The sequence below is a fragment of the Geospiza fortis genome, unplaced genomic scaffold, assembly GCF_000277835.1.
Source record: "Geospiza fortis unplaced genomic scaffold, GeoFor_1.0 scaffold84, whole genome shotgun sequence".
Taxonomy (NCBI): Eukaryota; Metazoa; Chordata; class Aves; order Passeriformes; family Thraupidae; genus Geospiza; species Geospiza fortis.
The window spans coordinates 3,121,291-3,149,220 of record NW_005054363.1 but is presented as its reverse complement, the minus strand read 5'-3'; the positions used below and the strand labels follow the sequence as shown (position 1 = coordinate 3,149,220).

At 41.6% G+C, this 27,930-nt stretch overlaps 2 protein-coding genes across 2 annotated transcripts in view; one reads left to right on the top strand and one right to left on the bottom strand.

Annotated features, from left to right (window-relative positions):
- The first annotated feature begins 17,137 nt into the window (after positions 1 to 17,137).
- Positions 17,138 to 20,409, top strand: GGACT (gamma-glutamylamine cyclotransferase). Its single transcript, XM_031059547.1, has one exon. It carries the CDS (start codon positions 17,150 to 17,152, stop codon positions 17,621 to 17,623), a length of 474 nt encoding a protein of 157 aa, XP_030915407.1. The 5' UTR covers positions 17,138 to 17,149; the 3' UTR covers positions 17,624 to 20,409.
- Positions 20,150 to 27,930, bottom strand: part of PCCA (propionyl-CoA carboxylase subunit alpha) — a 201,998-nt gene continuing 194,217 nt past the window's right edge. Inside the window, exons 18-19 of the mRNA XM_031059546.1 lie at positions 23,758 to 23,835; positions 20,150 to 20,494 (exon numbers count right to left, since the gene is read on the bottom strand). Coding sequence (XP_030915406.1) covers positions 20,426 to 20,494; positions 23,758 to 23,835 — 147 coding nt within the window. The 3' untranslated portion in view covers positions 20,150 to 20,425. The remainder of the gene's footprint in view (positions 20,495 to 23,757; positions 23,836 to 27,930) is intronic.

Genomic DNA, 27,930 nt, shown 5'->3' with positions numbered 1-27,930 from the left:
TATGATATCTTTTAATTAAGTATGCTTAGTGACAGTTTACTATATTAATGGAGGACATCAAGTATCTTTAATTTTGTACAGGAGAAACTTCAATATTTTCTTCATAATTTCTGTATAACAAAATAATCTCTTTAATTTGTCATATTGTAGTCTATATATCTTAACCTGTAGCTTCTGTTTCAGTATTGGTTTAGATGGAAACTCAAATCAGGCTCTGTATTATAGCTGTCTTTAGCAGAGGTTTATTATCATTGCAGTCTTACTGTGAACGCAGGATGTGTTTCTTCAGTGTCATGGAGATCCAGTTCTGTTTTGAATTTTGTTAAATGTAGTTATTCTTTTGATATAATAACTTTGTTCTCTCAGTCTTATGACGGACTGAAAAAATTATCAAGTCCATTGATTGACCTTTCAGTTCTTTGACTGGTTTTGGGGACACTTTTTTTGGGGAGATTTTGAGATTGACCATCAGTGTTGTTGCAACCAGATTTTAAGCAGAGTCTGAAGAGTGATGCAGCAGACACCAGAGCTGGTAGATATGATACTAGAAGGAACAGATGACATTGCCTTTAGGATAATTTGTCTTTCATGACCCTCCTGCCACATCAGGTAGTTTGGTTGGATATTAGACAGGTCAAAACTTAATCTATTGAGTTTATTTTTGAGATTCGATATGGGATGGATTATTTATTTGACATCTGCCCCACCCCTCTGTGGTTCTCTGTGCCAGCCCATTAAACCATCATCACACAACTACATTATCAGCTGAGTTTTCACTTCAGGTAGTAGTGATGCTTTGGGAGTTTAATTAGGGAAGAGCATTAGGAAATATTTTCAGTGACAGTGGAACAGTCTTTCTTAAGCTTAATGATTTTTATCTCTTAATGGGAATAAACTCCCCAGTAATCTTCTATTTTTGTGATCTGTAAACACTCTGCTGTACTAACAGCATACACCATTTAGTGTTTACTTAGACAGCTCTGGTTGGATCCCAACTCATTATTTCTGTCTTGTGGGCAAAGCTGCTGTGGATGCAGCTTTTGTAGCATGTTGTCTGAGCTACCACAATGCAATCACTTAGCTGTCTAAGAAATGTGTACTAGCTTACATTGTCCTTTTTGATAAAACCTGTGACACTGCTGTGGATTACACTCATATGTATGTGCAGTAGTTTACCTGTGAATCACATATGCAGTGGGTAAACAAATGTTTGTGTGAGATTGTTTATTGTATGTCTAGAAAAATAGCAGTGTCTCTTATCTACAATTTTCACATCAGCAGTTTAGAGGAAAACTGTCAGGGTATAGATTTTTAATGGTACCGTATCAAAGTGATGTATCTCACCAACATGCTATCAATAGAACAAATAAAACCTATATGCGTATAAACAAAATATAAGTTATATTTTTAAAATCTTTATTAAATAGCAGTTATTTCAGAACTGCTTGGGATTAAAATCCGTCATATCTGTGATCTAAAAACAGTTTTTGAGATGAAAAATAGACACAACCAGAAGGGTTATTTTGTGGACTCAGATTTATAGTAGCCTTTATGTATAATATGTAAACCAGGATGGCTGTCTTGGAACCTCAAGGCACAAGTGTGTGTAGCTTCCTACCTGGGGAGCAGAAGTTTCAGAGTGGGAATGGTACTGGGGGGCTGTGCATCTGTTCTTGAGGCTGTGGTGTCAGAGGCTTAGGTTGCTCGTGCACTTTGCCTTCTTTAGGTGCTTTTATCAGCCATAGATGTGCGGCTGGGCTGGCACTGCTCTGTCTTTGGCCTGTCTGAGTTCAAGAAGCATTTGGGTAAAGCTCTCAGGCACATTGTGTGATTGTTGGGGTGTCCTGTGCAGGGCCAAGAGTTCTATTTGAGGATCCCAATCAGCACCTTCCAACTCAGCATATTCTATGATTCTGTGATCTCCTAGGAAGTAGAAAAAATTAGATTCATGCCATTTGTCCCAAGGGCTCTAACCCATGTCCCATTTGGTCTTGTTTGGCCTTTTGAAGCTAGATCACAGTGCAGAAAGCAATGCAAGATTCATGGGGTCAGAAAGCACTCAGTGTAGCACCTCAGGATTATACCTCTGAGTGTATTTAGGAGGGACTGCATGGAGTAAGAAGGGGTGGGAATCCAACATTTCATGTGCTTTTCAGGATTATTAGTATTTGGGAAAGTAAATTTCAAAAATTAAGTAATTGCATAATGTACCGTCTGTAAAGAGGCAGGGAGTGGGGTCTATACTAGAAACGTCTCCTTGAGGTAGCAGGAATCTACTGACAAGACCTCTGAATTGGCTTCTTGCAGTCTTCATGAGTCCAGTGTTCCTTTCCATGTGTAGCATATGATTCGAACTGCCTTTTATGTTTACTTTTAAAGAAGGGCTAAGAGATTGTCTCATCCGGTTCCTTGGTAAAAGGCAAGTTTTGCAGCAGTATGTTATTTCTGATAGAGGTTTGCTGTCTTGCTGTTCAGGATAGGCAGTAGTGAAGGATTCCTAATTTAGCTAGTTATCTATGCTCTTCCTAGGCACCCTGCTTATCAGGAGGTGGAGAGTCTTTCTAATGTCCTTCTTCAGAATTTGAGCTTATTGGATCTTCTGTTAAAGCAGATGTAGAAAGAAGCTTACAGCCTCTTTCTCCTCCAGTATGATTTCATATTCTTAAAGGCAGGGTGCTATTTTCTCTTAAAGAAGTGATCGCAGTCCAGGCTCTTTATTTCTGTTGTTTTCTTCTATAGGTTTTGGTTTCATGACCTGTGACTGTTCTCTCTGTCCAGCTGATCACTGTTCCTTTACATGTAGTGCTCAAAGCTGGGTGTACTACTCAATTTGTGGCTGGATTAGAGCAGGATATTTTTTCCAGCCCTACCACATTGTTGACTCATGTTGACTTCATTGTAAATGTCAAATTTCTTTCTGTGGAAAAGCTGTTACACCAGTCTTTCCCCAGATTTTGTTTATGTGGTTGATTATTCCTGGCTTAATCTTAGAATTTTGTTCTAGCCTTACCTGAACAGCTGCTGCAGAGCAGCAGTCGTGCAGGGGCTTGTGACTGTCTCATTAGCCTTGTGCACCTCATTCAGTATTTTCATTACTGGTGCTTCCCTGCTACTGGAATGAACATCACAAATCCTGAGCATATGTCCAGTTTGAGATTCACCTCTGATAAATATTAACTAGTCTTTCTAAACCGTGTTGGAGTTTGTTTTTTTGGTGGGGTTTTTTTTTTTGTTTGTTTGGGGTTTTTTGTTCTTGTTGTTGGTTTGGTTTTTGGGGTTTTTTTTGGTTTTTTTTTTTTTGGTTGATTGGTTTGGGATTTTTTTTGTCTAAATACCAACAGTTCTTGTTAAATCATGTTTTTGTAGCTTGCTTGTGGGAGTATCGTGAGCATTATCAGTGTCCAAAGTTCTACCAAGGTCAACACAAAGTAACTGCTATGGATCTAGACAGATGATTTTCAGATGATTTATTTTCAGCACCTGGACATCTTACCAGTGGTAGAGATGGGAAAATGCCTCTGTGTGCACTCTATTAGGTTTTATTACTAAAAGGCCTTCATCCCTTCTTTCTTCCATAGGAGCTGACATTGGAAATAGTGTGTATCTCCATCCAAGCCGTGTCCCCCTGGTCTGCCTGGGCAGTCTTTTGTGGTGGAGGACACATCAGGCCACTCTGCTGAGCAGCTTCAGATAAACCTTTGTGACCTGAGTATTACTTTACCAGTTGTCCTTCTGCTTCTGTGCACATAAGCATATTCTAAGTCAGTGATCCCTGAATACTTGTATTTTTTGGGAGAAAAGGGTTCTCTATGGTCTTTTTTAATATTATTACTATTTTTCCCTTTTAAAAAAGGAATAAGGGGCTAGTGAGTCCTAAAATAAACAACACCTTGTTTTACAGAAAACTACTGGTGTTTGGTTTTGGGGTTTTTTTTTTTGGTTTGGGGGATTTGTGTTCTGAAATGCTGAAGCAAACAAGTGGTGGTGTTATAATAAACAAACCTTGCCTGTAAAAGCTGTCTTAATTTGGTTAACCCACCAGGCTTAGGCTGTCTCTTTTAAAAATTACTGATTTATCTTAACATCTGTTTAAATCAAGCATTGAGGAGAAGAGCTACTTTTTCTTAATGGCTTGCATCCCTTTTCCCAGGCTTAAGCTTTTTTCCTGCTTTTCTTTCACTTTTATTCTTTATATGGGCTGATGCTTTTTGATGCCATTATTCAAGGTTGTATTGTTTGCCTGTCTTCCTTTTAGGGGACCTGGAAGCCTGTCATCAAAAAGCTGACCCCACAGATCAGCCTAGAGGTAGTAAATGCCTTGCAGACACATAGGGATCTCCTCCAATCCATAGGGATTGTCTGTGGATCCTAGAAATGCACTCACCTAAAAATAATTCCTGTATCAGGGTTAGCTTTCTGTTCTAGCTTTAAAATCCACAGTGATTGCACTAAAACCTGAAAACTTGTACCTGTGGAAGTGTTTCTACCTTAACTGAAAAAGTACTGAAAGACAATATGACTTCTGGAAAGTTCACTGCAGGAGACCCATGCATAATTAGTGGAAGTGTCAGTCTGAGTAAGTTTTTTAAAAATTAATCATAAATATCTTGATCACTTCTTCCTTTGTTTGCTGATACAGAATTTTCTGCCAAAACAGAGACTCCTAAGCCTTTTGATTCTTAAATACTGCATTTGTATGTTACAGTAGAGTGTTTTCTATCTTTCTTGTATAACAAGCTTATGACTTTTTTTTTCCCAAGAGTTCAGGATTCTTTCACTGATTTATTTGTAATGCTATATTAAAAGAAAAACATAATACAACTTAAATCTTATGCCAGTTAATCTAACTGCCAGCCATAATTCCATTTGGGCTTTGGAATAAGCATCAAAAGCTGAGAAAGTTTTCATTTTCTTGTGCCCATTATCTAAAGATGAGAGCAAATAAATGCATGTACTTTCTAATAGAAAAAAATACAGGGTCACCAGTTCTGATTCTTTTCATTTCCCTTTAATTTGTCAATTTTTATCAGCTCTATTTTGCTGATAGAGTGGAAAGAAGGAGACACTGAAATTAATTAAATCTTCTTTGATATTTAACTTTTTATTTAGTGTCTTGGGGAGCTCCAAGCAATAATCAATCAAAATCACTCCCCTCTGTCTATTCTCAGGGGTACTGTAATAATAACCAATTAATGCGGCCCTAGACTGGACAGAAAGGTCTTGATTAGCCACTACAAAAATTGGTTGCAATTAGCAAAATTCTGGTGTAGCGGAAATCACCAGTTAAAGTGTCTTTGTAAAAAAAGGTTTAGGATTTAGCTTGCTCGAAATACTGAAATACAGCAAAATTTTCACTTTGTTAAAGCCTTTTTTGACCGTGTCTAAGGGATGAAGGCTTTTAGACACCTTGAGCCTCACTTTAAAAATGACCTGCCATGGTCAGTTAACTGCTAATGCATCAATTAACAACAACAAAAAAAAATCTGTGTGCGTTTCTTGCCATAATTTTCTACAATTCCAGTTCCTTTGAAGTATTACTGCCCTAAAATCAAAGCACTCACGCACACACACACACACACACACACACACACCCCGCTGCAGAGCGTTTTAGAAATATATGGTGTTATTCTGGTGACACCAGGTGTTGAAAGTAAAAAATGTAATGCATTATGTATTCAGAAGCATGCCTTTACTAATTGATAGTTATTGTGGGGTAAATGGTGAGCTAGTGAGGGTTTGTAATTTGCCAGTCATTTATCTATTTTTAAAGAAATATTCATGTGCTGAAAGTCAGAAATTATTTGATCATTACCTGTCTTTTAAAGTCATATCAAAAAGACAAAATGTCATATGATTTCTCTTCTTTCTGTGTTTTAATTATTATACTGTTTCTTGATTTACATCTGGCTCTCTAATTATATTATTTAATTTTTCCTCAGTTAATTAGCATCACTAAGTGAGTGTTTGCTTAAGGAATGCAGAAGTGAAATTAACTGAGATTTCCAGATGTCCCTAGATACTGTCAAGTCTGGGAGAAATGCTGTTCAGAATAATAAATTATTCCTGTGTGTGGGCATTGGGAGTTGCCCCAGTCTGCTGTACGGCACAGTATTTGGGTGGGGAGAGTGGCACTGAGAGGGCACTGATTGATTCATTCAAGAACTGAAACATAACTTCCTATGGCCAACTTGGACTAAGAAGTTATTTAATAATGTTTTTTGCATTTTCAGTATTCTGGGAATAGTGCTTATCTTTAATATTTTTCAGGTAGCATAATTTTAACTCCAAAAATAAAATTTTTAGTTAATCCGTAAAATCATCCCTTCTTATTCCAGTTTTTCCTTGTCAAATGCATTTGGTGTGAGGCTGTACCAGTGTTCATCCAGAACTACTTCTTGAAACTCCAAGGCTGTATTTGCTATGAGCCAAGACCTTTCAGTGCAAGCAGTCTGTTTTTAAAAGTGTGGTGCTGATTGTATTTACTGGAGTCTGTTCTCTTTATTTGTGGCATAAAAATATAAGTGGTGCTTTTGAATTTATTTTAGTAGGAGCAAAGTTGCTGACAGGAAGAGCAGTTGGTTTTTATATTGTGTATCAGTTGTGCTGAGGGGTGTGTGTTGATCCCAGTGCAAGAGGAAACTTTTCACTTAGAAGGATAGAGAGGTCTTGGGACTTGCTGTTCCCTGTCCTACTTACCCTGTTTGTTCACACTGAAATTTGAAAAAGCATGAGGAAGTAAATTGGAGGGTACTCTACATACTACTGGATATTTGGGATCTATTTGGAAAAGTGGGGTCCCAATAAAATAGCAGCATGTATGAATTGTTTTCTTATTTCCACAGCATATCCTGAGGAAGCAGGACTACAGTGATCCATTGTCACTTCTGCTTCGTGTCCCATGGTATGGACAGGGGACAGTGGCAGTTCCCCTTTCTGTGCTGGGTTCTGTGCATCCCCTTTGGTCTGCTCTGTTGACAGCTAATGTAGCCAGTTTTGCCATCCTCTTATCTCGTAATTTTGCTCTGTATTTGGGGTGTGTGAGGAGGCTGTTGTGGGGAGATACTAAAGCTAGTCAGAGGATATGCTAATTTATAATGGTGGCTTAATCTCCTTTGCATGGGACCTGCTCCAGTCCTAAACTGGCTACATCTTAAGATGTAGCTTGAGGCATTCAGAACATTTTATACCGTTATATTGCCTAATTCATGTCAGTTTTCTCAGCACAAACTCTAGATTGATGGATCGGTGGAGTTGGACACTCTCCTAGATTTCAGTGCCTTAAGGTATGTGAGTTTCTTCTGATGTGTCCACAAAGTAATTTGGAAGGCTAATGTCTTTAGAATGCTAATTTTATTTTTAAAAATTTAAAAGGTCTTTTTCAGCTACTCAGTATGCTGTCTTGATGGAGAAATGTATCACAGATGGAAACCACCTGGTTTGTAAAAGTAAAATCCTTCACAAAAGCCATTAGAGTGTTTCCAGAGCAGGGTGACCAGGGTGGTGAAAGGAGTGGCTGAGGTGACTCAGCTCATTCAGCCTGGAGAAGAGAAGGCTGAGGGGGGACCTCATCACAGCCAGCAGCTTCCTCTGGGGGGGCAGTGGAGGGCAGGTGCTGATCTCACTGCTGACCAGTGATAGGACACAAGGAAATGGGATGAAGCATGGGGAGTTCAGACTGGACATTAGGGAAAGGTTCTTCACTGAGAGGGTGACTGGCCACTGGAACAATTCCCCAGGGAAGTGGTCATGGCTCCAAGCCTGTCAGAGATAAGGAGAGTCTGGGCAATGCTCTTAGTCAAATGGGTTAGCTTTAGGCAGTCCTGTGAGGGGCAGGGAGTTGGACTCCATGATTCTTATGTGTCCCTTCCAGCTTGAGAGAGTCTGATTCCTTTATTGCCTTCAAATGATGAGTGCCCCAGAAGCTCTTGTCTGTGGTCCCCAAGCATGTGGTCTTGCACTTTGTATCATTAAAAGCCATCTCACTTCCATTACACAGTTCTTAGGCCATCTCATGTGGCTGTAGCATGACATGATGCTTTTCTGGATGCGTCACACACAGATGTGGTAGGCACACAGCTAATTACTGTAGTATGATGACTAAGAACTAAAACAACACTGATTCCTGAGGAATATGACTGATAACTTTTGTCTGTGCTTATCACTTCTTATTTTAATGTAGTCCATTATAATCTTCCCCTAATTTACTCCTTGTTCATAGACAGTTCTTCCCTATGACTTGGTCTGGAGATGTTTTCACAGATTATTAAATAATGAACTCCAAGCTCACTGTGTTATCCTTGTCAGAGTAAGTTGTTTAATGACCCTGGCCTGGCTTTTTTGCATTCAAAACCACATTGCATATTAATCCCCTTCTCATTTACTTCCAGCACTTAATTCTGTTCTTCTTTCTCTATGAAGCTACTATCAGAAATTCTTTCTCAAAGGTCACTGAAGAGAGGCTGCAGAGCATGTATAAAGCCATTTTCATTTATGTAAATATTTTATTTGTTAATTATTGACTCATATAAATTAAGATCAATATTATGTAATCCTGTAACAGTCTTACCCCTGCTATAAGATGCCCTTCATTAAAGCTTCCGTCCAAGCATTCTGGAGGGAGAACTGGCAAGGAGACCTTGAATTAGAGTAAATTCTACATGTCATCATAAAACCAAAATAGCTTTTATGTGCAATTGCAAATGTATATGTAGAAATAGGGAATTATTTCCATCAGTAATTATTGTGAGACTCTTGTGGCTCCATGAGAAGATTTAAGGGGTTATGTAGCTGGTTTTCCTCATTTTTCAGTAAATACAGGTCTTACAGACCTGTGCTAAATTTTGCATTAGGCTGTAAAACCTGTTTCTGCATCAGAGACCAAACCACTCTTTACCAGAAAATAAACATTTAATTTTATAGGACACATACAAATTGGAGATTTATTATCTTGCTTTGACTCTACCAGGCAGGAAGATATTTGAGTTTGGTCAGTATATCTTATGGATTTGAAACCAAATACTCCGGTGCCTTGCTAAGTGTAATTTCAGTCTATTTTGGATGTCCCCAGAATATGTATTTGTTTCTTCTGTGTAGAAGAGAGGAGGCCAGTAAGTATATTTACTTTGGGATAAGGATGCATTCCCTGTTGAAGAAGGACATGAGGCATGTTTCAGACTTCATTGCAGGAATTTGCAAGTCATTCTTAGAGAGCAAAAATCAAGACTAGGACAGTTGAAATAACTCATTAATTCTCTTCTCATGATGATCTGTGACTTACTTGTTCTGTAGTAAACTTGTTACTAATTTCTAAAGAGGAGTGATCTGCCTCAGTGGGATTGAAGTTAATTCTGAACATCTGTTTGTAGTTCTTTGTAGTTTTCATTTGATGTCCTGTTTTGGTTTGTATCTTCTTGCCTTTTATTATATTAGAAAATGGTGGAAGAGATAGGTTGCTGAGATATGGACTGGGTTTTTATTTGTGACTTGTATTAAGTTACAAGCTGAAATTCACTTTAAAAATCTTTTTGTTAAATAAAACTACCCAGATAGCTTACTAATGTAAGACTTGCATATACATTTAATTAGTAAGACAAATAAAATAACTGCAGTGAATTAGAACAGAATCACAAAATCACTTAATTTGGTAAAAGGTCTTTAAGATGGAGTCCCAACTGTTAACCCAGCACTGCCAACTCCATCACTAAACCACGTCCCTGAGCACCACATCTGCACATCTTTTAAATACCTCCAGGGATGGTGGCTCCACCACTTCCCTGGACAGCCCACTGAGCTGATTTATTTTGTACCAGTATCCCATATTAAATATTATGCTCTTCCACAAATTTGATTCATAGACTGAAAGAATAAGGCTTCCTTCTTAAAGAAAAAAAAAAAGCTTCTATGCACCTTTAGTAACCTCAGCTCTGGTCCTGTAAATGTCAAGGAGGGCCTCTCCTCCTTCTGTTGCTACCTATACACACAAATGAAAAAGCATTATTGTTAGTGTAACTTCTGTGTGTATGGATATACTTTATTGTCCACTACTCCTTCTGAACTTCACAAAATTTCTGTGACCCTGCTTCAGAGCAAATGTCCTTGGCTCTTATCCCATGCTATCTGTACCATTTCTGGTGGAACATTTAAAATTGTGTTTGCATTTAGATCCGGTGGCTCCTCCAGTACAGCTGATTTTAACCCTCCTCTCTCCTTTTCTGGTGGCCACTAACACTTCACAAGCAAAGCATGCCTCTGTGTAGAAAATCCTTGCGTGTGTATATGTGGTTGCAGCAAATGCATGTGAATTGCCTTTCTTTGACCCTTTAAGGCAGCCCATAGTTTCCCAGGAATTATGTGTTGAAAAAAAACAGTCTTTTGAGTTTTTCTGATGTTTAATTTCTGCTACATCAGTCAAAGGTTTGTGTTTTAGTAGCTAGTCCATGCTGGATTGGAGTATGCAGCCATTTCTGGAGGAAAAATACTACAGTAAAATGTACACTGATGTTCCCAGATACATACCTGGATTTTTCTGTTTGGCTCATTTAGCAGAGCACATTTTGTTCCCTGAACATCTGTGCTCTCCTTTGGTTTTTAGCAAGGTTTGAGGAGAATTGTATTGCAGTGACCCTTCCACATGGTGCTGCAGGGCTCAGGCACCTTGACTCATCGCAGGGAGACATCCTGCTACTGCCTGTGGAGCTGCTGGCTGGAGTGGCCTCCTCTATTCTATCAGGATGTCCAGCTACTGGCCCTCCCGGCCAGCCACACAGTGGGGCCCAAGAGGCCCCACTGGGTCTCTCCTGGGTAGAGCTTATCCTGCCTGCAGCCCCTGCCATGGCACATCCACAGAGCAGGAGCAAAGGCTTCCCAAGCCACAGGCCCTTGCCAGTGGGAGGATGCTTTTGCTCAACAATGGGGCTTTATAAACATCTCCCTTCCAGGCTCGGTCGCACTCCCAAGGGACGGTGCTGGGCCATGACCTGGGCACCTCTCCCCTCCTCACAGAGGATCATTGTGCAGCTGTTCCCTCATTTCCTTTGTGGAAAGGCACCTCACGATCCCACACAAGACCCCATCTTTTCTTGCTTCCCGTTCTCTCTCTCGCCATCCTTTCAGTGTAGGAAAATACATTCCCATGCTTAGGTACTCCAAGTGTTTGCCGTGTTCCACAGGCCGGGATGATCTTCTCAAAACAGGAGCTGACCGCTCTGGGTATTGGCATGTAAATTAATGTGCTGACCCTGCAGGGAACCCATCCAAGCTGCAGGCTCTGTCCCGAGTTTCAGGATGTCGGCGGTTTGAAACTCTGGGCTCTGTTCTGCATCTCAATGATGGAAACCATTTCAAATTCACCATGGCATAAACAGGACTGCCCTATCAAAAGTTGTTTTTCTACTTTTCTCCTGTAACAGCAGTCTGGCATTTAAAGCATATGCTCCATTCTTGTGAGTTGTTTTTTTTTCCTTACTTTTGTGTAGCTACAACACTGTAAACACCTATGCTAAAAGTGCAAAGATATTTTGTGTAGATAATTTAAATTAATTGTAGTGTACACAAAACTGCATTGTAAGGACCCTCCATGCTTGAGTGGGATTTTGAGAAGCCATCTGGTCTCTTGCCTTTCTCTAAGACAAGAATAACTGTAGCATCCATGATAGTTTGAACAAGTTTTCAAGATTTCCAGTTTTCAAGGATTCCACACTGTTTATTCATTTTCAGTAAACACACCTCAGTTGGCACTCACGACTAAGATGTTTGAGGTATTGCAATGTTCTTCTGAAACATCAGTGTGTTGCTCAATAGCACTCAAAAAGGCATGAGGAGAATGGAGTGTGAACAAAGGAGGAGACATGGTTTTTCTCCCTGTATAAATTCATGGTTTGTCTGTTCTTAAATCTTTCAGATATAGTTTCCCTATGTAGAAAACCATAGGAGAATCAGTGAAGAGTGCCGCTTGGTTTGGTAAATATATGTAGACTTGTCAGCCATCAAGAGAGTAAACACTGGAAAAGTATCTGGTGGCACTGAGGAGGTGCACAGAGCCCCCTGAATCAGGAAGATGAAGCAAGCAGGCATCAGGGAAAGATCCCACAGTGATCTGGCCTCATGCACACACGTGCAGTCACTGCCTTGGGCTGCCTTCCGTGCTGCTGCCATTGCTGACACAAAAACAGGCGTGAGAGCTCACAGGAGACAAGGCTTCTGCACAGCACAATGCTCAGTGCTCATCACTTTGACTTGGGGAGGGTCTGGACCCAACTCTGGAAATGCATCAATGTTGCCTTGCCCTGTTCTTGTGCTGTGATGCTGAGGTATCTTGTTGTTGATCACCCTAAGATAGAGGGCACTTGGCCCTCAAGCTTTTTAGGGGTCATTTGTTATGGTTGTTCTTATGCCTCTCTGTTCTTACAATTAGAAGGCTGTTCCTATCCATGTTAATGATTCTGTGCAAAAGATTTTGGCTGGCTACATGTTCATGTATGCAGAGAATCAACTGTCACTTCTTAAAACCTTTACCCATATTTGTGGGTGATTATGCCCCATCTCATCAGCTCCTATTTAAGCTCCTGCTGGTTCATTCTTGGCCAAAGTAAAACAGTTCTGGAATCAGTGCTCTGCCCTGAGCTCTTTCTAAACAGTTTTGTAGTCCACAGGTTTCTGAATTGAGGTCCAAAGATTTCAGTGAAACTTGTACAATGTGACTTAATGTTAGAACAAAACAGTCAATACTTACATAATTTTCTCTTGAGGTGACAGCTTTCCCCTCCTTCCTCTCAACTCAGTTTGTCCACATGCACCGAACTTCTGGTTGTGTCATCCACCTTTTCTTGTCCTGATGTGCTGGCAATCCCCTCCTGTCTCTGCACTCTCCAGAAATTTAGCCTGTTAATCAGTCTAATGTTGTGTCCAGCATATGTTCTGCATTCCATCCCCATCATCTTTTTGCATGTGGTGGTTTTATCTGTTTGTCCCTTTGAGACCTTCTAAAAGGTCTCACTTTGGGAATTAAACTCTTTCTGTAAGCAATAAAAACTAATCTAATGCATTTTCTCTATGCAGTACAGTGGAAAGTTATTTGGAATGTTTTCAAACAGACAAAAGGCAAATATTTTTGATGACAAAGGGGTACAAAGCACATGAGCAGTGCTCTGATTGATGCCTGTCCCAAGGGCATCCTCACTCTGCCTCCTGGCAGACACTCACAAGATACTCCAGTTTAAGCACAGCAGTGTTGGTTTGGGGATGTGAGTTATCCAAGGAAGAAATTAAAAGAATCTGCAAAGAAGTTTAAGTGGAGTTTCAGGTAGTGCCCAGTAGCCCCAGCATGGCCCTGGTTACTCCAATACTCTTGTTTGTTTTCACAAACCAGCGCCTCACGGTTTCAGAGCGGGTGACCGCTGCGAGGAGACCATAACCTCTTGAATTCAAAGGAGCCATCGTTTCTCTGGTGCCTCTCTGGTTAATGTAAGAAAGGTGTCTTGCCATAAACTTTTTCCGAGGTATTCAGCAAGGTTGGGAAGGGGTCGGCCCAGGCAGGAAGCCCTTGTCTGTGCTATAAAGAAAATAGCAAGCAACAAAATGAAAGCATCAAAGGACCAACAGGATGCGGTCCCAGGAGTCCTCTCTGGCATGTTAGTCCTTCTTGAAAGTTAGCATTGAGTGAAGAGTGACCTTAAAACTCCCTTCATTCAAACAGACTGGGCTCAAGTTTAAAGTTCAAGGCATTTTGTTTTTTCACCTGTTTCCTACAGTTTTTAAGAAACTTCTGAAGAATTAATGTGTAACTATATCTGGTCACAGAGCCAATGCAGAGAATTTTTCTCAAGGGAAAATAATGTTACTGTATGGAGTGAGAGAAATGGATACTTTCTGAGTTAGGTTTTATTTTGTTGAAACTTCTTCTCCCAAACCCACTGAGAGCATGATTGCAAACAGCCCTGGAGCCAGTGTAATGCACAGCTCTAAGGCCATGCTTAATTTTTAAAAGAAGCTTTTAGAGTGCTGTAATTGTCTGGATTGTGGGAAAAAAAAAGGTGGTGGTTTTTGCCAAAGCTGCTGCTGCCACTTGGGGAGCAAGGTCTTGTTTTGGGCACAAGTTGAGAGCAAAGAGCCTGGTTGCAGCTTCATCTGCAAGTGCAGGGTGAGTGAGCCAGCGACTGGCCCCATGGCTACCCACCCTTCTTCACCCTGCTCAAGCTGTTGTGCCTGGAGAACCAAAGCCCTGACCCAGAGCTCCATTGGTGTTGAGGGTGGATGTGGATGCAGTGCTGCTGCCCTACCAGCACTAATGGTGAGTAGCACCCGGGCTCCTGGCTAGCACCAGTTGTGAGGCACTTTTCACCCAGCACCACCTACCTGTGTGATGCTAAAACAGTTCCTGTATTTTCTGATCTTTGCATCTTGCCTGATGAAGCAACTGGTTACAGATCCCACAAGCGATCTGGCAGGTCATCTTTCATAGCTAAAATAAAGAGTTTGCCAAGATGACATACAAATTTCATTCGTGTTTCTCCATGCCATTAAAATTTCATGATTCCGGTATGAATATTTCATGAAAGTACTTTCTGAATGGGTTTGTTTTGTCCTGGCAGCTAATATTCCATATAAGTCTGGGCAGGTTTTGTTTGGTTTTTGGTGGGTTTTCTTTTCCTCTCAGGTGGTTTAATGAAGGTAAGAAGTGTCAAACTGGATTAAGTGAGAAAAGGCAACTTCTTGTTGGTGATTCAGCAAGGAGGTGCCATCTGTAACTCTTTTCAGCTGCGTAGTGGAAGCAGTGTGAAATGACCCTCAAATACAATTCTGCTCTGTGCCCTCCTGCCACAAGGTGGCTAAAACTCTTTTAAAAGCCCAGGATTTGCGAGTGCTTTAAGTGATGCTAATACATCTACAGCCTTTCTGCAGCACAGCACACTGGAGACCAGATTTATTGTGCAGCAAATTGTATGTCTTATTTATATGGAGCAGTGATCAGGAAATGTTATTACCAAGTTTATTTCAATCCCTCCTTGGCTAGAGGGCTGGGCTTTGCTTTGTTGTTGGTTTTTTTTTAATAGAAGGAAAAGTCATTTTCTCAGCCCATCCAGCGTGAGTGACAGGGGCACTGTACCACAGGGAGCTGTGGCTGAAACTTCAGCTTCCCACTCCATCTCTGTTTGTACTGCCTGCTGAATCAATCTGCTCAAAGGCTAAATCAGAAACACTTGCCCAAACCTGGGTTAGCAAGTTCCTTTGTTGCTGTTGAATTCTGCACTGGGATGATGGGTGCCTTTCTTTAAATGGGTGATGTTTCCCAACAGCCAGCTGCTGTGCCATCAGAAACAGGGAAGTTGTTTTCAGCAGTTTCAGGAAATGGTGACACTCTTCGCTCTGAACTTTTTGGAAGCTTATCTCCAGCTGTACAGTAGGGACAGGGCTTTTGTTTAATGAAGCATACCTTTTCCTTACAGATGCACCACTCACTATAGAGCTTTTTATGTGCGTTTTAGGTTTCCCTTTTTATTTTTTAACTTATTAACTCTGACAAGTAACCTCTTGGTTGTGAACAATTTAATTCACAATTCATTTTTCTGATTCAAAGTGAACACGAGTGCCCTAATCCCCTAATGGGAATTAATTGCATGTTTCAATGCTTAACTCTGATCCTTTCTCAATCCCCACTGGGACAAGTTTTTTCCTGAAGGATCTGTGTTTGTTATTCAAAACACAATCTGAAAGGTAATGATTTTTCTTATAAAAGAGACTCGGGCCGACTGAATATTAATGCTCTTTTTATTGTGAGGGAATGAGCTGCATCCAAGAAAAAAGCTCATTTATGTAATGAAGGATAAATTACTCTGAAGTATATCTGATAAAATACAGGGGAAAAATCAGTGTGTTCTTATTCCCCTAAGTGAAAGCAGTTTGCCAGTAAATGAAGGCACACACTGTTTTTGCTTGGAAAGCTGTATTTTGATACAGAGAAAAACTGTTTGCTTCACCAAAGGGGAAATTGCTTGGCTACTGAGGATTTTTAAATGACACTGTTCTCAGCCAGCAACACACCCTTTAGGATAACTGACCAAACCTAACAGTTTACTAAAATAAGAGTAAATTGCAGAAAATAGTTTAAATTTCTACTTCCAGTCTGTTTTTAAATATTTCTCAAACTTGAAATACATTATTTAATAACACTCTTGCCAAGAGGAGCTGCACAGGCTCCTCTGATGTTGGGTGTCTGGCCCAGGCCTATGACTGTGGATGAGGCAGGCTCTGCCCAGTCAGTGACCACAGGTAAAATGTAGGAAGACATCACAGTGCTAGAGCTGCCTCTACCCTACAGAAATGATGGAGGACAAACACAGCACAGTGTGAAAAAGTAATGCAGGAACTATGAAGGTACCTTCCCCCCCCCCCATTATGTTTCAGTAAAGCCAGTCTTTTACCCCATTTAAACCAATTTTGAGTGTTTCATGCTCACAGATACAGCAAATGGATGTTCAGGGTCTGTTTTCAAGAGGGGGCTCACAGATGTGCAGACCAGCTACTTGAGGTGATTTAACACCTGGGGGTGTCTGTCTGGAGAAGATAGGAAGAACACAGCTTTACCTGGTTTCTCGGCGGCAGCAGCCCTGGCTTCCAGTTTCTCCCTTGGCCCCACAGCTTGCTGTTCAGCATTTGTCTGTCACTCAGAAAGTGGGACCTTGGCGCTGGCTTTATTGCAAATGTACCAGCACATCCATGAGATGACTCCACACTACGTGGAGTCATCTTTGCTTTTGGGGAGTCACTGACCGTGACACCACACACTTGTTGCAGCACAGCTCCCATAAAGGTGAGAGAGAGAAAAATTAAGAAAGATTTAGAGCTTTTCCTGGGGGTCAGGGATGTGTTGGCTGATGTTTGGGATTCCTTAGAGAATGTCATTTGGTTACAGCAAAGAACTGCAAAAGGCTTTCTCCTGGTCTCTGTTTATCACTGATGCAGTTGTCTGAAAAGTTTCAAGACATTTGAATTAAGTATGATACTTAAATGTGGTACAGGACTATGAGATCACTTTTGCACGTGCCAGAAGAGCCTTTTGTGTAGGAGGTGCCTTGGCAGGGCCATGGGTCTCCAGGGCACTGGCCCTGTGGGTAATGAACCTCTTTGTCTTCCAGCTGCTTTTGCAAGTACCATGGCCCGTGTCTTCGTCTACGGCACGCTCAAGAAGGGCCAGCCCAACTACAAGCACATGACCAACACAGCCAAAGGCCTGGCGAAATTCCAAGGAAGGGGCCACACGGTGGAGAAGTACCCGCTGGTGATTGCAGGGAAATACAATATTCCGTACATGCTGAACATCCCGGGGACAGGCCACCACATTGCTGGGGAGATTTACTCTGTGGATGAGCAGATGCTGCAGTTCCTGGATGAGTTCGAAGGCTGCCCAGACATGTACCAGCGCACCCTGATGAGGATCCAGGTGGTGGAGTGGGAAGGGAAGGGCGGCGCGGGTGAGGCGCGGGCAGCGGCCGACGGCGTGCTGGAGTGCTTCGTGTACAGCACGGCCACCTTCCCGCCCGAGTGGGTCGGGCTTCCCTACTATGACAGTTACGACTCCTCGGGGAAGCACGGCCTCTCCTACGTCCTACGGGAGAGCCGGGAATAGAGATGGGAGGTGCCGTGGCCTGGCCGCAGCCATAGTGCTAAGCAGGTGTTGCTCGGTAACCTTTCCAGGAAAGCTGTAATGCCTTGTTATTAAAATGCAGGAGCTCTCGTAACTTTCCCAACCCAGGAGCCTTGGCGCTAGTGTTGAAGTCCTGTAGGCCCAGAGCTGCAGGCTCCTCCCCAGGCAGGCAGTGTCATCCTGGCCCCCCCAGCCTGCTGCAGGTAACTGGGTTTGCACCAGGTGTGAAATAACTCTATGTGCACATTGGGTCTGGGGTCTAATTATTCCCTCAACTTCCCCCTTTGCCTTGGTGCCTAATAATGGAGGTCAGTGAAAGGCAGAGGAATGAATTAATTTATTTTCCCTGAATTGACAAAATTTGAAACTGATTTAAATGTCTGCAAAGTAAAGCACAACTCCTGTTGAATATCTACTTGTAATGGGTTTAGTAGGCTACTGCATGTAAACAGGGAAAGCTGATCAGATAACTTGGTGCTTCTAGACAAATAGGAAATTGCTGGAGAAAATGTAAAGATTATTCTTAAAGATTATTCATTGCAATGAGGTTTTTTCTGAACTGGAAAGGTGTATTTTTGAACCATGTTTAGTTTTAAAAGGCACTGTCAAGAAATACTGAGAGAATATAAGAGAGTTACATTTAAAACTGTATTTTTAATTTTATATTCTAAGCACTTTGGGTTCTCCTTCTGTTCACTGCATGACTGTAGGATTTGGGTGGGTGGGTGTGTCTGTGTGTCTCTGTGTGTGTGTGTGTGTGTGTGTGTGTGTGTGTGTGTCTGTTTTGGGGGCTGTTAGGGACCAGGAAAAGCAAATCTACACTGGAGCCATTGTGAGCACTTACTGTCAAGGTGACTTTTTGCAAAGCATTTTAATGCAGAACTTGCAACCATATGCAAACTGAGTTTCCTAAGGGGGGAAAAATTGTATATACATTATAAAAATATCCAAAGGACCTGTATTGTGATTATTGCAACATTTGAATTGGGAAAAATATATGTAAAGAAGACTGTTGTCCCCCTGACCCAACCAACTGTGCTGGTTTCTGTACAATCTGGAAAAACCGTGGCTTTCTGTTGTTACACTCCTGTCCCTTGTATTTTTCTTCAGCTGCAGTGTTTGGTACAGATAGATTGTAAAGCTGCCAAAGGGAGGGGAGCAGGCACTGTATGCCATGCAGTGAGCCAAAGTACCATCAAATGCAGCAAGGATACAATTCAGAACAATATTGTACTTTTGCTTCACTGCCAGTAGCCCTGTGATGGCCAGAGGAGATCCGGGGTAGGGAATCAGCCTAAACTTTAGCAGTAGCAAGCACTGCTGCATCTCATCTAGAAAAGCTTTTATGTTGCTGCAATAAGCAAAACAAGTAACTTGCTGGTAGAATACTTGTGTCTCTTTACAGTACTTGTCTGTTTAGGGCAACCTGTAGAGACTGAACTGTGCTCCTTTAGGAAGGGGTAAGATGGCAGTAAGGAGACTTGGAAGGAGATCTGCAGGGTGCCTGCCTCAGTTTCTCCAACTGCAAAAACATTAATTTTCCTGAAAGGCAGGTACTATCCAAACACTCTCCTTCCTCATCTTGATGAGTTTTATAAACTAATTCCCCAAGCAGATCCCTGGACTACATATTCCCCCTCAGCCATGTGATGTAATTAATTAGCAGTGTCTCAATAACAGGAAGAATGCCTCTTCAGTCGTAAGTTTTAAGCAGAATCAAACTTTCCTGGTTGAACATGAGTCACCAGCCCTGTCACCAACTGTGTTCATCCTTCACCTTCCCAGTAAAGGGCCCAGGCACCTCTGGCCAGAGGGTTTCTTTCTGGGGAGTAGCAGGATTCTGCACATCCTGGGCAAGAAAATGAGAGCAGGCCCATTCCACTGTGGGGCAGTGGCCAAGGTCCCTTTGTCTCCCTTTCCTGTAAGCATTTAAGGAGGAGGCCTGGTCTGAGGGACAGCACGTGCTCTTAGCAGTACCTTGGGGCACTAAAGAACTCTGAGAACAGTGCCAGCTCCTTCTGTAAAGGCAGCCAGCAATCAGCATCAAGAAGATAGGGGTGGGGAAATTGAGTATGGAGTTGAAGATAAGAAGACAATTCCCTTAACAACTTTAAATGAAAATACATGACAAATATCTGCACTGGCAAAATAAAGTCTCTAAGCTGTAATTTAAATCTAATCTATACAGAGCATTAAAAATAAAATAATATAGAAATATTTAAAATATAAGTAATTATATAATAATTTATTATTACTTAATAAGTAATAATTCAATAAATATATATCCCGATTCAAAATAAATCTGATCAGAATTTAAGGCATTGGTGGTACTTGTGCAGCACTTATACAGAGTAAAGGAGAACTGCTCAGTGGTTAATTTTTCATTCTTTGCAGCCATTCTGTAAAGCCTGACTGGGGCCTCAAACCAGGGACATTGCTGTGGAGAAGACAAATCAGATTTTGGCTTTTGTTGTGTTTTCTTCTTTTTTATAAAAGAGGCTTTTCCTGTTTCAAAGCAGAAATGGTATTTTATTGATTTTATTTGATCCTGAAAAATCAAAGCATTACAAAGGTTATGTACAAGTATTTCTGGAAGTAAAAATCTGGGATCTGTTGCCAAGATTTAACATCTGTGTTTGCTGTCTTAACCACTGATACAGTAAATATGCCTGTATAAAATCTTGTGCAGAGTACTGTCTGTTTTCTGTGTTGAATTGTCTTAATGTTACTTTACAGATAAAAATAATAAAGGCTTAGTTAATTCAACAGTGTGGAGGCAACCTTTCATTCCAGTTCCACCAGCAGATCTTCTTCTCCAACGGTGTCCCCAGCTTTGCAGTGGACAGCTTTTACCTAGGGTACAGAAACAGCAGAATTTAAGCCCTTCCTTGCTAGCCTGGTGAGATAAATGGCTTGGCTGCCATGGTTTGTATTGCACAGAGCACTCTGTCTGCATGCACGGGGTGGTGGCCACTGAGCAGCCTGAGGACACCCCAGGGACACAGATCCACCTGTGCTGCCAGGGCCTCGAGACGTTCAGTGCTCAACCTCCAGTGCTCAGAGCCCAGCTGAGTTTTGAGTACCAGTGCCTGGCAAATGGTGTCCAGCCCCATCAGAGTATTCAGGCACCTACCATTAGGTTTGCTTGAAGACCTGAATGTTAGCTGGAGATGCCACTTTTTAAAATGGAAATGGCACCTGGTTTTTCACCTGGTTGCACTGCTGTTTATTTGTTTTAAATAGAGGACAGGCTGATTCTTCAATACTCATGTTGGGATGTTGCAATGAAATATTACACAATTTCTTTAATTACAGTTTTCAAATATAGCAGAATAGAATTTTGGAACTGCGCCATGAAGTGGGTTTGGTTTCTCTCAATCTCCAGAGAGCTGGGATAGATGATTCAAATCTGATTTGGGATCCTTTAACATAACTGAACTAGGCAAAGGGCTACCACTGTCAAAATAAGTGCAACTATATCTGTAGATGAATTACATACTGCCATGCAGATTCCTGAATTTTAAAACACAAACATCTTACACTAGTCCTTCATTTCCTCTATAAAAGGCTGCAACATGTTAGAATTTCCTTTCAGCACATGAAGCAATAGAAAATATTTGAAGCTGTATAGAGCTTGCTTCCAGTAATAATTCAGAGCTCCTACTGACATGCCCAAATCCTTGTTCAGCAGATAGCTCATTTTAATCATCCAACCACTACCCTGGGCTCCTGAAGGAAATGCCCAGCATAGCCCAAGTACCAGGCTATGATGGACACGTTGTTGCCCACATCCATGTTTGACAGTCTGAAGCCACGTGAGCTGTGAGCAGATCTCTGTAGCACAAGCACGCTCACAGCACTGCTCCAGAAATGATGCTGAGCACGGGCAAAGACAGTGTGACACGTACAAACAAGGGCTTTATTTCTAAATCAGTAGCTGGGCAGCGTACCCAATTGCTGAGCTTCAATGTTCTAGGAGATGAAAGCAGTGTGAAAAACATTCTACCCCTTGCTTTTCTTTTTCTACAAAGCCAAGGTTCAGCAAACATCAGAGTTAACCAGTGTTTCAAACTCCCCAGCAATTTCTGCTGTGCAGCGGGGCTGGCTCCTTGTGCTGACCCAGGCGCAGCTGTCCTGGAGAAGACAGGAGGCTCGCCAGCTCATCTCCAGCTTTCTCTCATTTCTAAGCCACCTGCAGCTGGAGTAAACTCAAAGTAGATAAAAACAAGCCACTTTTCTCACAATTACAAACAGGAAGATGGGGTTTGATACAGAAAAGGAATTCAAGTCAGGAATGAAAATCGGAACGTCTTCCAGCTGAAGACAAATGAACTGAGTTTCAAAACACAGTTTCAAAGCATCAAAACATGGACTAATAGCCTGTGCCAAACATCCCATTCCTGTGGAGAGGCCAAGTTATTTTAGCACTCAGAGCCATGACTTTGCACTGCAGAACAAGATGAATTCTGTTTAGCAGCTTCATTTCTACACAGCCCAAAACCTTTGTGCTTATTCAAATTCTTAACATTCTAAAGGTCAAATAATGCGCTTGCTATTAAAATGGGCGCACCAAGGGGACATTGCAAGGCACACAGGAGGCCTCCTGAATGGCCTGAGCACCTTTCACATCCTACCTTGGAGGATTAATAAACCAAATACAGGTTTTATGTGGCATCTGTACTGAGTGGGTGGGAAATATTTATTATTAGGATGGTAAGGAACAGACCCATGGATTGCAGAACACCTTGGTGGGAAAGGGAAGGTTAAAGTGAAAAATAAATGGGGTGGGTAGGAGAGGGAATGGCATTTTAATTACAAATACTAGTTAAAATCAGTGGATGCAAAGAGCAGCAGTAAGGGGTTAAATAACGGCAGATGAAAAACTAAATGCTTGGGAATATTAATCAAGTGAGAAAATAAATTATATAGAAATTAATGCATGAAATAAAATAATAAAGTGGCAATGTTAGATCAAAAGGAACAGGAACATACTCCTTCTCTCAGTATTTTTTTCTCTTGAGACCCAATTTTGCACTGGATGCACTGGAAGAGGCATGTCTGGGACCCAGCCTGGGTGACAATTTTAGAGCTGTGCCAAAAAAGCCTTTCTTGTAAACACACAAACAGTCCTTGGCATTGAGAGCCATCCTGAGATCTCAGCAAACCTTGCCAGTGGCAAACCCCATCCCTGCCTGCAGTCAGGCTCCCTGCTGCCTCCATGTGGGCTGAGGACTCCTGCCCTGGGGTTTGTGCCTCAGGGAGAGCAGAGGGGCTTGACCCCAGGCAGAGATGGGCTAGGGCAGGTTAGGAAATCAGCAACAGAGGAGAATATATAACATAGATCCACACTATGCTCTCCCATTGGAAAGGATGGATCTGGGGCCCACGTCTTGGTGAATTACAATCTGGCACAGGGATGCTCTGAAGTCCCAACTTGAGGTCTGGCAGTCCTCAGACCAACTCGGGTTTAAGGCATGCTCTTGTCACATAAGCTTAACCAGTCCCCTGCCCAGAGTGCTGGTTTTAGCACATCCTACACTGCAGCAAAGTCCCACTCCAGTGCTGAAATGCTGATCCCTCAGAAGCATGATAGGCTAATGCATAGCCTTGCAAAGCTTAACAAATGGGCAGATGTAGGCTTGATACTTAACAGTGACAATAATAAAAAAAAATTGCTCTTTTCTCCCTCCTGCAAAAGCACTTTCTATGCCTTGTTCTGGGTGGGTTTTTTTACATGACAAATTATTTGCCATTAAATAATTAACTGGCAAAGAGATCTCTCTTTCCTGGAAAGATGAAATTTGGAGAAATGGTCTGCAACACCTTTCAATTCAACTTGGCATTGTAACATCACAGAAAACAAATAATTTAGGAGAAAGAGTTATATGAATTTCCAAAGCCAGTAAAACTATTTCCTGCTGTGCTGTCTAAGGCTCGGAACTACTTAACAGCATTCACAGCAGATGCAAATGTTACAAAATTAAAGACACCTCACTTTGAAAGACTTACAACAATCAGACTTAATTCCTTAACAACCAGAATCCTCCTTTTTTCCTTTTTAAATTCTATCCTGTTGACAAGTTGCATATGGTTTTAAGTGACCTAAGGTGGCTTACCTTGCCTGTTTTAGCAGCAATCATACTGTTCTGCATTTTCATTGCTTCAATTACACAAATCTCTTGACCTTCCGAAACCTGATGAAATTCAAGCAGTACAAAATGAGAACAGAGGATTTGAAATGTTCTAAGTATGATGATTCTTATGGAAAATAAAAGGATTATTTCATTAAATGCTATAAAGACTTTCATGACACAAGTCAAGTCAGCCAGTTACACAGTCACAACACAAATGACAATCACAAAACAGGCAGCAAAATAAGGGGGAAAAAAATATCAGCTGCTTAAAACTATTACCCCAGGCAAACCGGAAAGGCTCCTCTCCCATCCCATCCATTCAGCTCCAGATTTCACAGTTCACACCACCACAGTTCAACATCAATTAAATGCAGAGCAAAATCTAATTTGTGCATTTTTGACCAAGGAACTTCTGCTTTGCTTCCCTGGTGCAGGGCCCACAGATACCCATACTGATTCAGAAGCCAAAAGTTCCTTGGCAGGTGTCCTGGGGAGCTTGGGCTGGAAGGTCCAGCAGTACCCAGTGGGCTGATGCTGAGAATGTGTCACCTCTGCACATGGCAGCCTCTGATGGTGGCTGATGACTTTGGACTGACAGAAAGGAGCACATCAGTGAGGAGCCACCAGCTCTCATCCACAGGGGAGGCACGGTGGAGACAAACGCATCACTTTCACCACAGCTCAGAGCTCTTCATACGACACACTGAGGTTTCCTCTCTCTGTTTGTGTCCTGCTAGCAGGTATGTGCAGGCTCAAGATCACCAGGAACCCACTGGGCTGCTCTGCTGGGCTCCCTGTGCTTCCCAGTCAGATCCTCCCTCCAGTGGATCACTTGGACCACCTTGCACAGAGGAAACTGCTGCTCAAGGCTTGACAGTGGCTGTGGAGGCTGCCTAAACATGAGAGGCAAACAAGGGATTTGGAATTTACCCAGTGTAACCCAGGGATCAGCTAGTCATTCCCCAAAGGTGATGCATGCCAGGATTTAGGACCTGTACACTCCTATGGGATGCCTGGCTCTGAGTGCCCACTGCAAATCTTTTCATTGGGCTCTTTTGCAGATGGAGGCTGCTATTCCCTCATTATCCCAAGAAGTTTGAGAGGCTTTCACTCTGATGTCCAAGTTTTATAAACAGGGTAATCTGAAACCTACAGAAATCTGATTTATGCACTATGTGCCAGTGCCAACAAAATGTTTGTTTATATACACACATATATACACACAGATATATTTCTCTAATTATATGTAAAATGAATAATACATATTTAAGAACAAGTGTGTACCACTTTGGAGGAATACACTAACAGACAGATGTGAAGTCAGAGATCAAATGTACATTGAATGAAGAACTTCCCAAAAATTTAAGTAAACCTATTTTTTCACTAACTCACTAAAAAGCACTGATATCTGCCTATGGATTCTGAGCAAAACAAAACAAAAAACACTACATTAAAAGGTGCTTACACACCCTTTCTCTTGGCAACAACAGTATGAGAGGTTTTGGAGGGTAAATATGGAAAGCATATGCTATGGGAATATGGTGTACTAACTGGATACAGAGAATAACCAAAACCCAACACTTACCCTGCAGAAATTCCATCCTGAGCTTCAGGCAAGCAGTTAAGTCATTAGCAGGTGTCCAATTTGGTGAATAGTATCAAAGACTTGTTATTTCCCCTCTATTCCCTTTCCCTGTCTTTTGTCTCCTTCCTTCCACACCTGCTGCTCTGCCCATAGCCTTGTCCCAGCAGCTCACTCTACCTTTCCCTTCTTCTCCTCTCCTTTTCCCTGCCTTATTACTTTTCTTCCATCTGCTCTGAACCTTCCAAACATTTCTGAGGTTATAAGAAAGTAATGAATATCTACTTTGGATTCAAATAGAAAGAAAGAAAACAGGCAAGAAAGTTTGTTGGAAGAGGGTTTTTTAATAATGCTGTTATTAAAATATGCACTTCAGAAACAACTTTGCCACCCTCTGGTTAAGCTCTGCTATCAGAGAGCCAAGAACACAGGCCTCTAGAGGTTGCTGAAGATTGAGATGCTAAGGACAACAGATCTAAATTCAGTGGCCTGATTACAAGGCCACAAGAAACTCTCTCCTAGAGCAGTTACATTTAACTGTGACATGGCTTCATCAGGAGGATGGTGTGCAAATGAACCAGTCAGCAATTAATTAAACAGGGTTCTGGAAACACATGTAGGGGGAAAGTATGGAATTGTCTCAGTAGATCGAGAGTGTGGTGCTAAAATGGCAGGAAGTATTAGTGATTGTGGGATGGAAATGTCCCTTAATCTGAATTTCTTCTCAGTTTCCCCTCTTTCTCAAAAAATAAAGTTTTTGTGTTTTATATAATGCATGCTGGGGTTGATGACAAAGGATGCAGTGTCTGGGAAGGAAATAACGCCCTCAACCCACAAAACTTATAGTCCAAGTATCCAGTTCACATCTAGTCTTACTAATTTGAGAGGAAGGAGACACTTTCAGCAGGTACCACGTGTGAAAATGTTGTGGCAGTACTTCTGATGATGTGCAGTTTGTTGAAAATTATCTTGGTGTAAGTGTCACTTAAGCACAGAAGTTTAATTACTGTTCTTATGTTAAACCTTTACAGCTCCACTCATTATGTTGAAAAGCGACAAATCCTAAAATTAGGCACTTGTATCTCTCTTTCCTCTTTTTCAGTCTTTTGGGCATTGTCCAATTTCTTTCATTCTATAATTGCACATTTCATTTTGCCTGTTATTTAGCCTGCAAATGAAAACCGCAGAGATGTGTACAAGTTCTTGCTGTCTAACTTATTTAAGGATTTATCTGGACCACTTTTAATGCTGTATTTTCATTCTATAATTTATTTCTTTCAGTGGATGGTAAACCAGTGAAAACCACCATCTTTACATTTCCATTTAGAGAGGTCTCAGTGATGACCCAAATCTGTCAAAACAGGCAACTAAAACCAAACAAAAAAAAAATCTCATTTCTTTGAACCAAGTGAAGAAAAAGGGCTCCTTTTCTTAAAAGAAATTAATCTCAGGTATCTTTTCCACAGAGTTACACCACAGACAAATCAACCTTTACGTTGCTTGGTATATCAAAATAAATGAGTGATTAACTGCTAGACCTGCAGTCTGCATTTTAGCAGTTTATTTCTGCATGGTGCAGTTCCAAGAGTGAAAAGTGAAAAAGAAACAGAAAAGAGAAAGAAAAAAAAAGGAAGAAAAAAGATCCTTGAAGAGGAGGGTAGTTAACATGTCGATGCTGCTAACAATTGCAATGTGATTTTGGGACCAGTCACTCAGGGATTGCATGGTGGTTGTTCCCTCCGCTGGCCAAAAGGTTACACACAGGACAGGGAACTGTCTCCGGTCACTTCCCAACCAAGCAACTCACGCCACAGGGTGGAAGCGGAATGTGAGAAGCAGCAAGGCCGACCTGCTCCCAACCTGATTTCAAAGACTATCCCCACTCAGAGCTAGGGCTCTCTGGAGCTCAGGAGCACGAGAAGAGGGTGCAGAGCTGAGGGCATGGCTAGCACAGGATCTCTGTGAATATGGTGCGCTTTCTGCAGACTTTGGTGCGTCATGGCATAAAGACTTAATGATTGTGACAGGACGTCTCCCACGTTAGGCTTACAAAATGGTCACAAGCCCCACAAGTCTTTCTGATAAACCCAATGGGCGCTGATGCATTTCCCCGCTCTCTGTCTAATTGGTGTAAAGTTTGCAGACCTGAATCACGGATCTTTTATCCAGCTTGCTGCGTCCTCTCCTTTGACACGAGGTCAGGGTTCACATTCGCATCCGATTATCGAAGTGGCACTCATTAACCGGCAGCCTGCCTCGCACCAAAATGAGCTCCCTGGAAGGGGAACTCGGCCCATTTACTCAGCAGATTTCAGCATTTTAAGGAGGCCTGAATGTCACACAGTATTGCTACGTTTTGAGGAGTTTCAGACATCTCCAGCTGATGATTAATTGTGAGTGATGGGAAATAAAATCCAGTAAAGCCAGCTGCTTGCCATGGTCGGCAAAATTACTATAATGGATATAGGCTGCCAATTTTCCAGTTTTACTGGCAAGTCTTCCAAGTGTAATTAAGGGAAGTTATAAATGATATGGAAATCTATCAAGTCCCATTTATTTTCAGAGGACTCTTT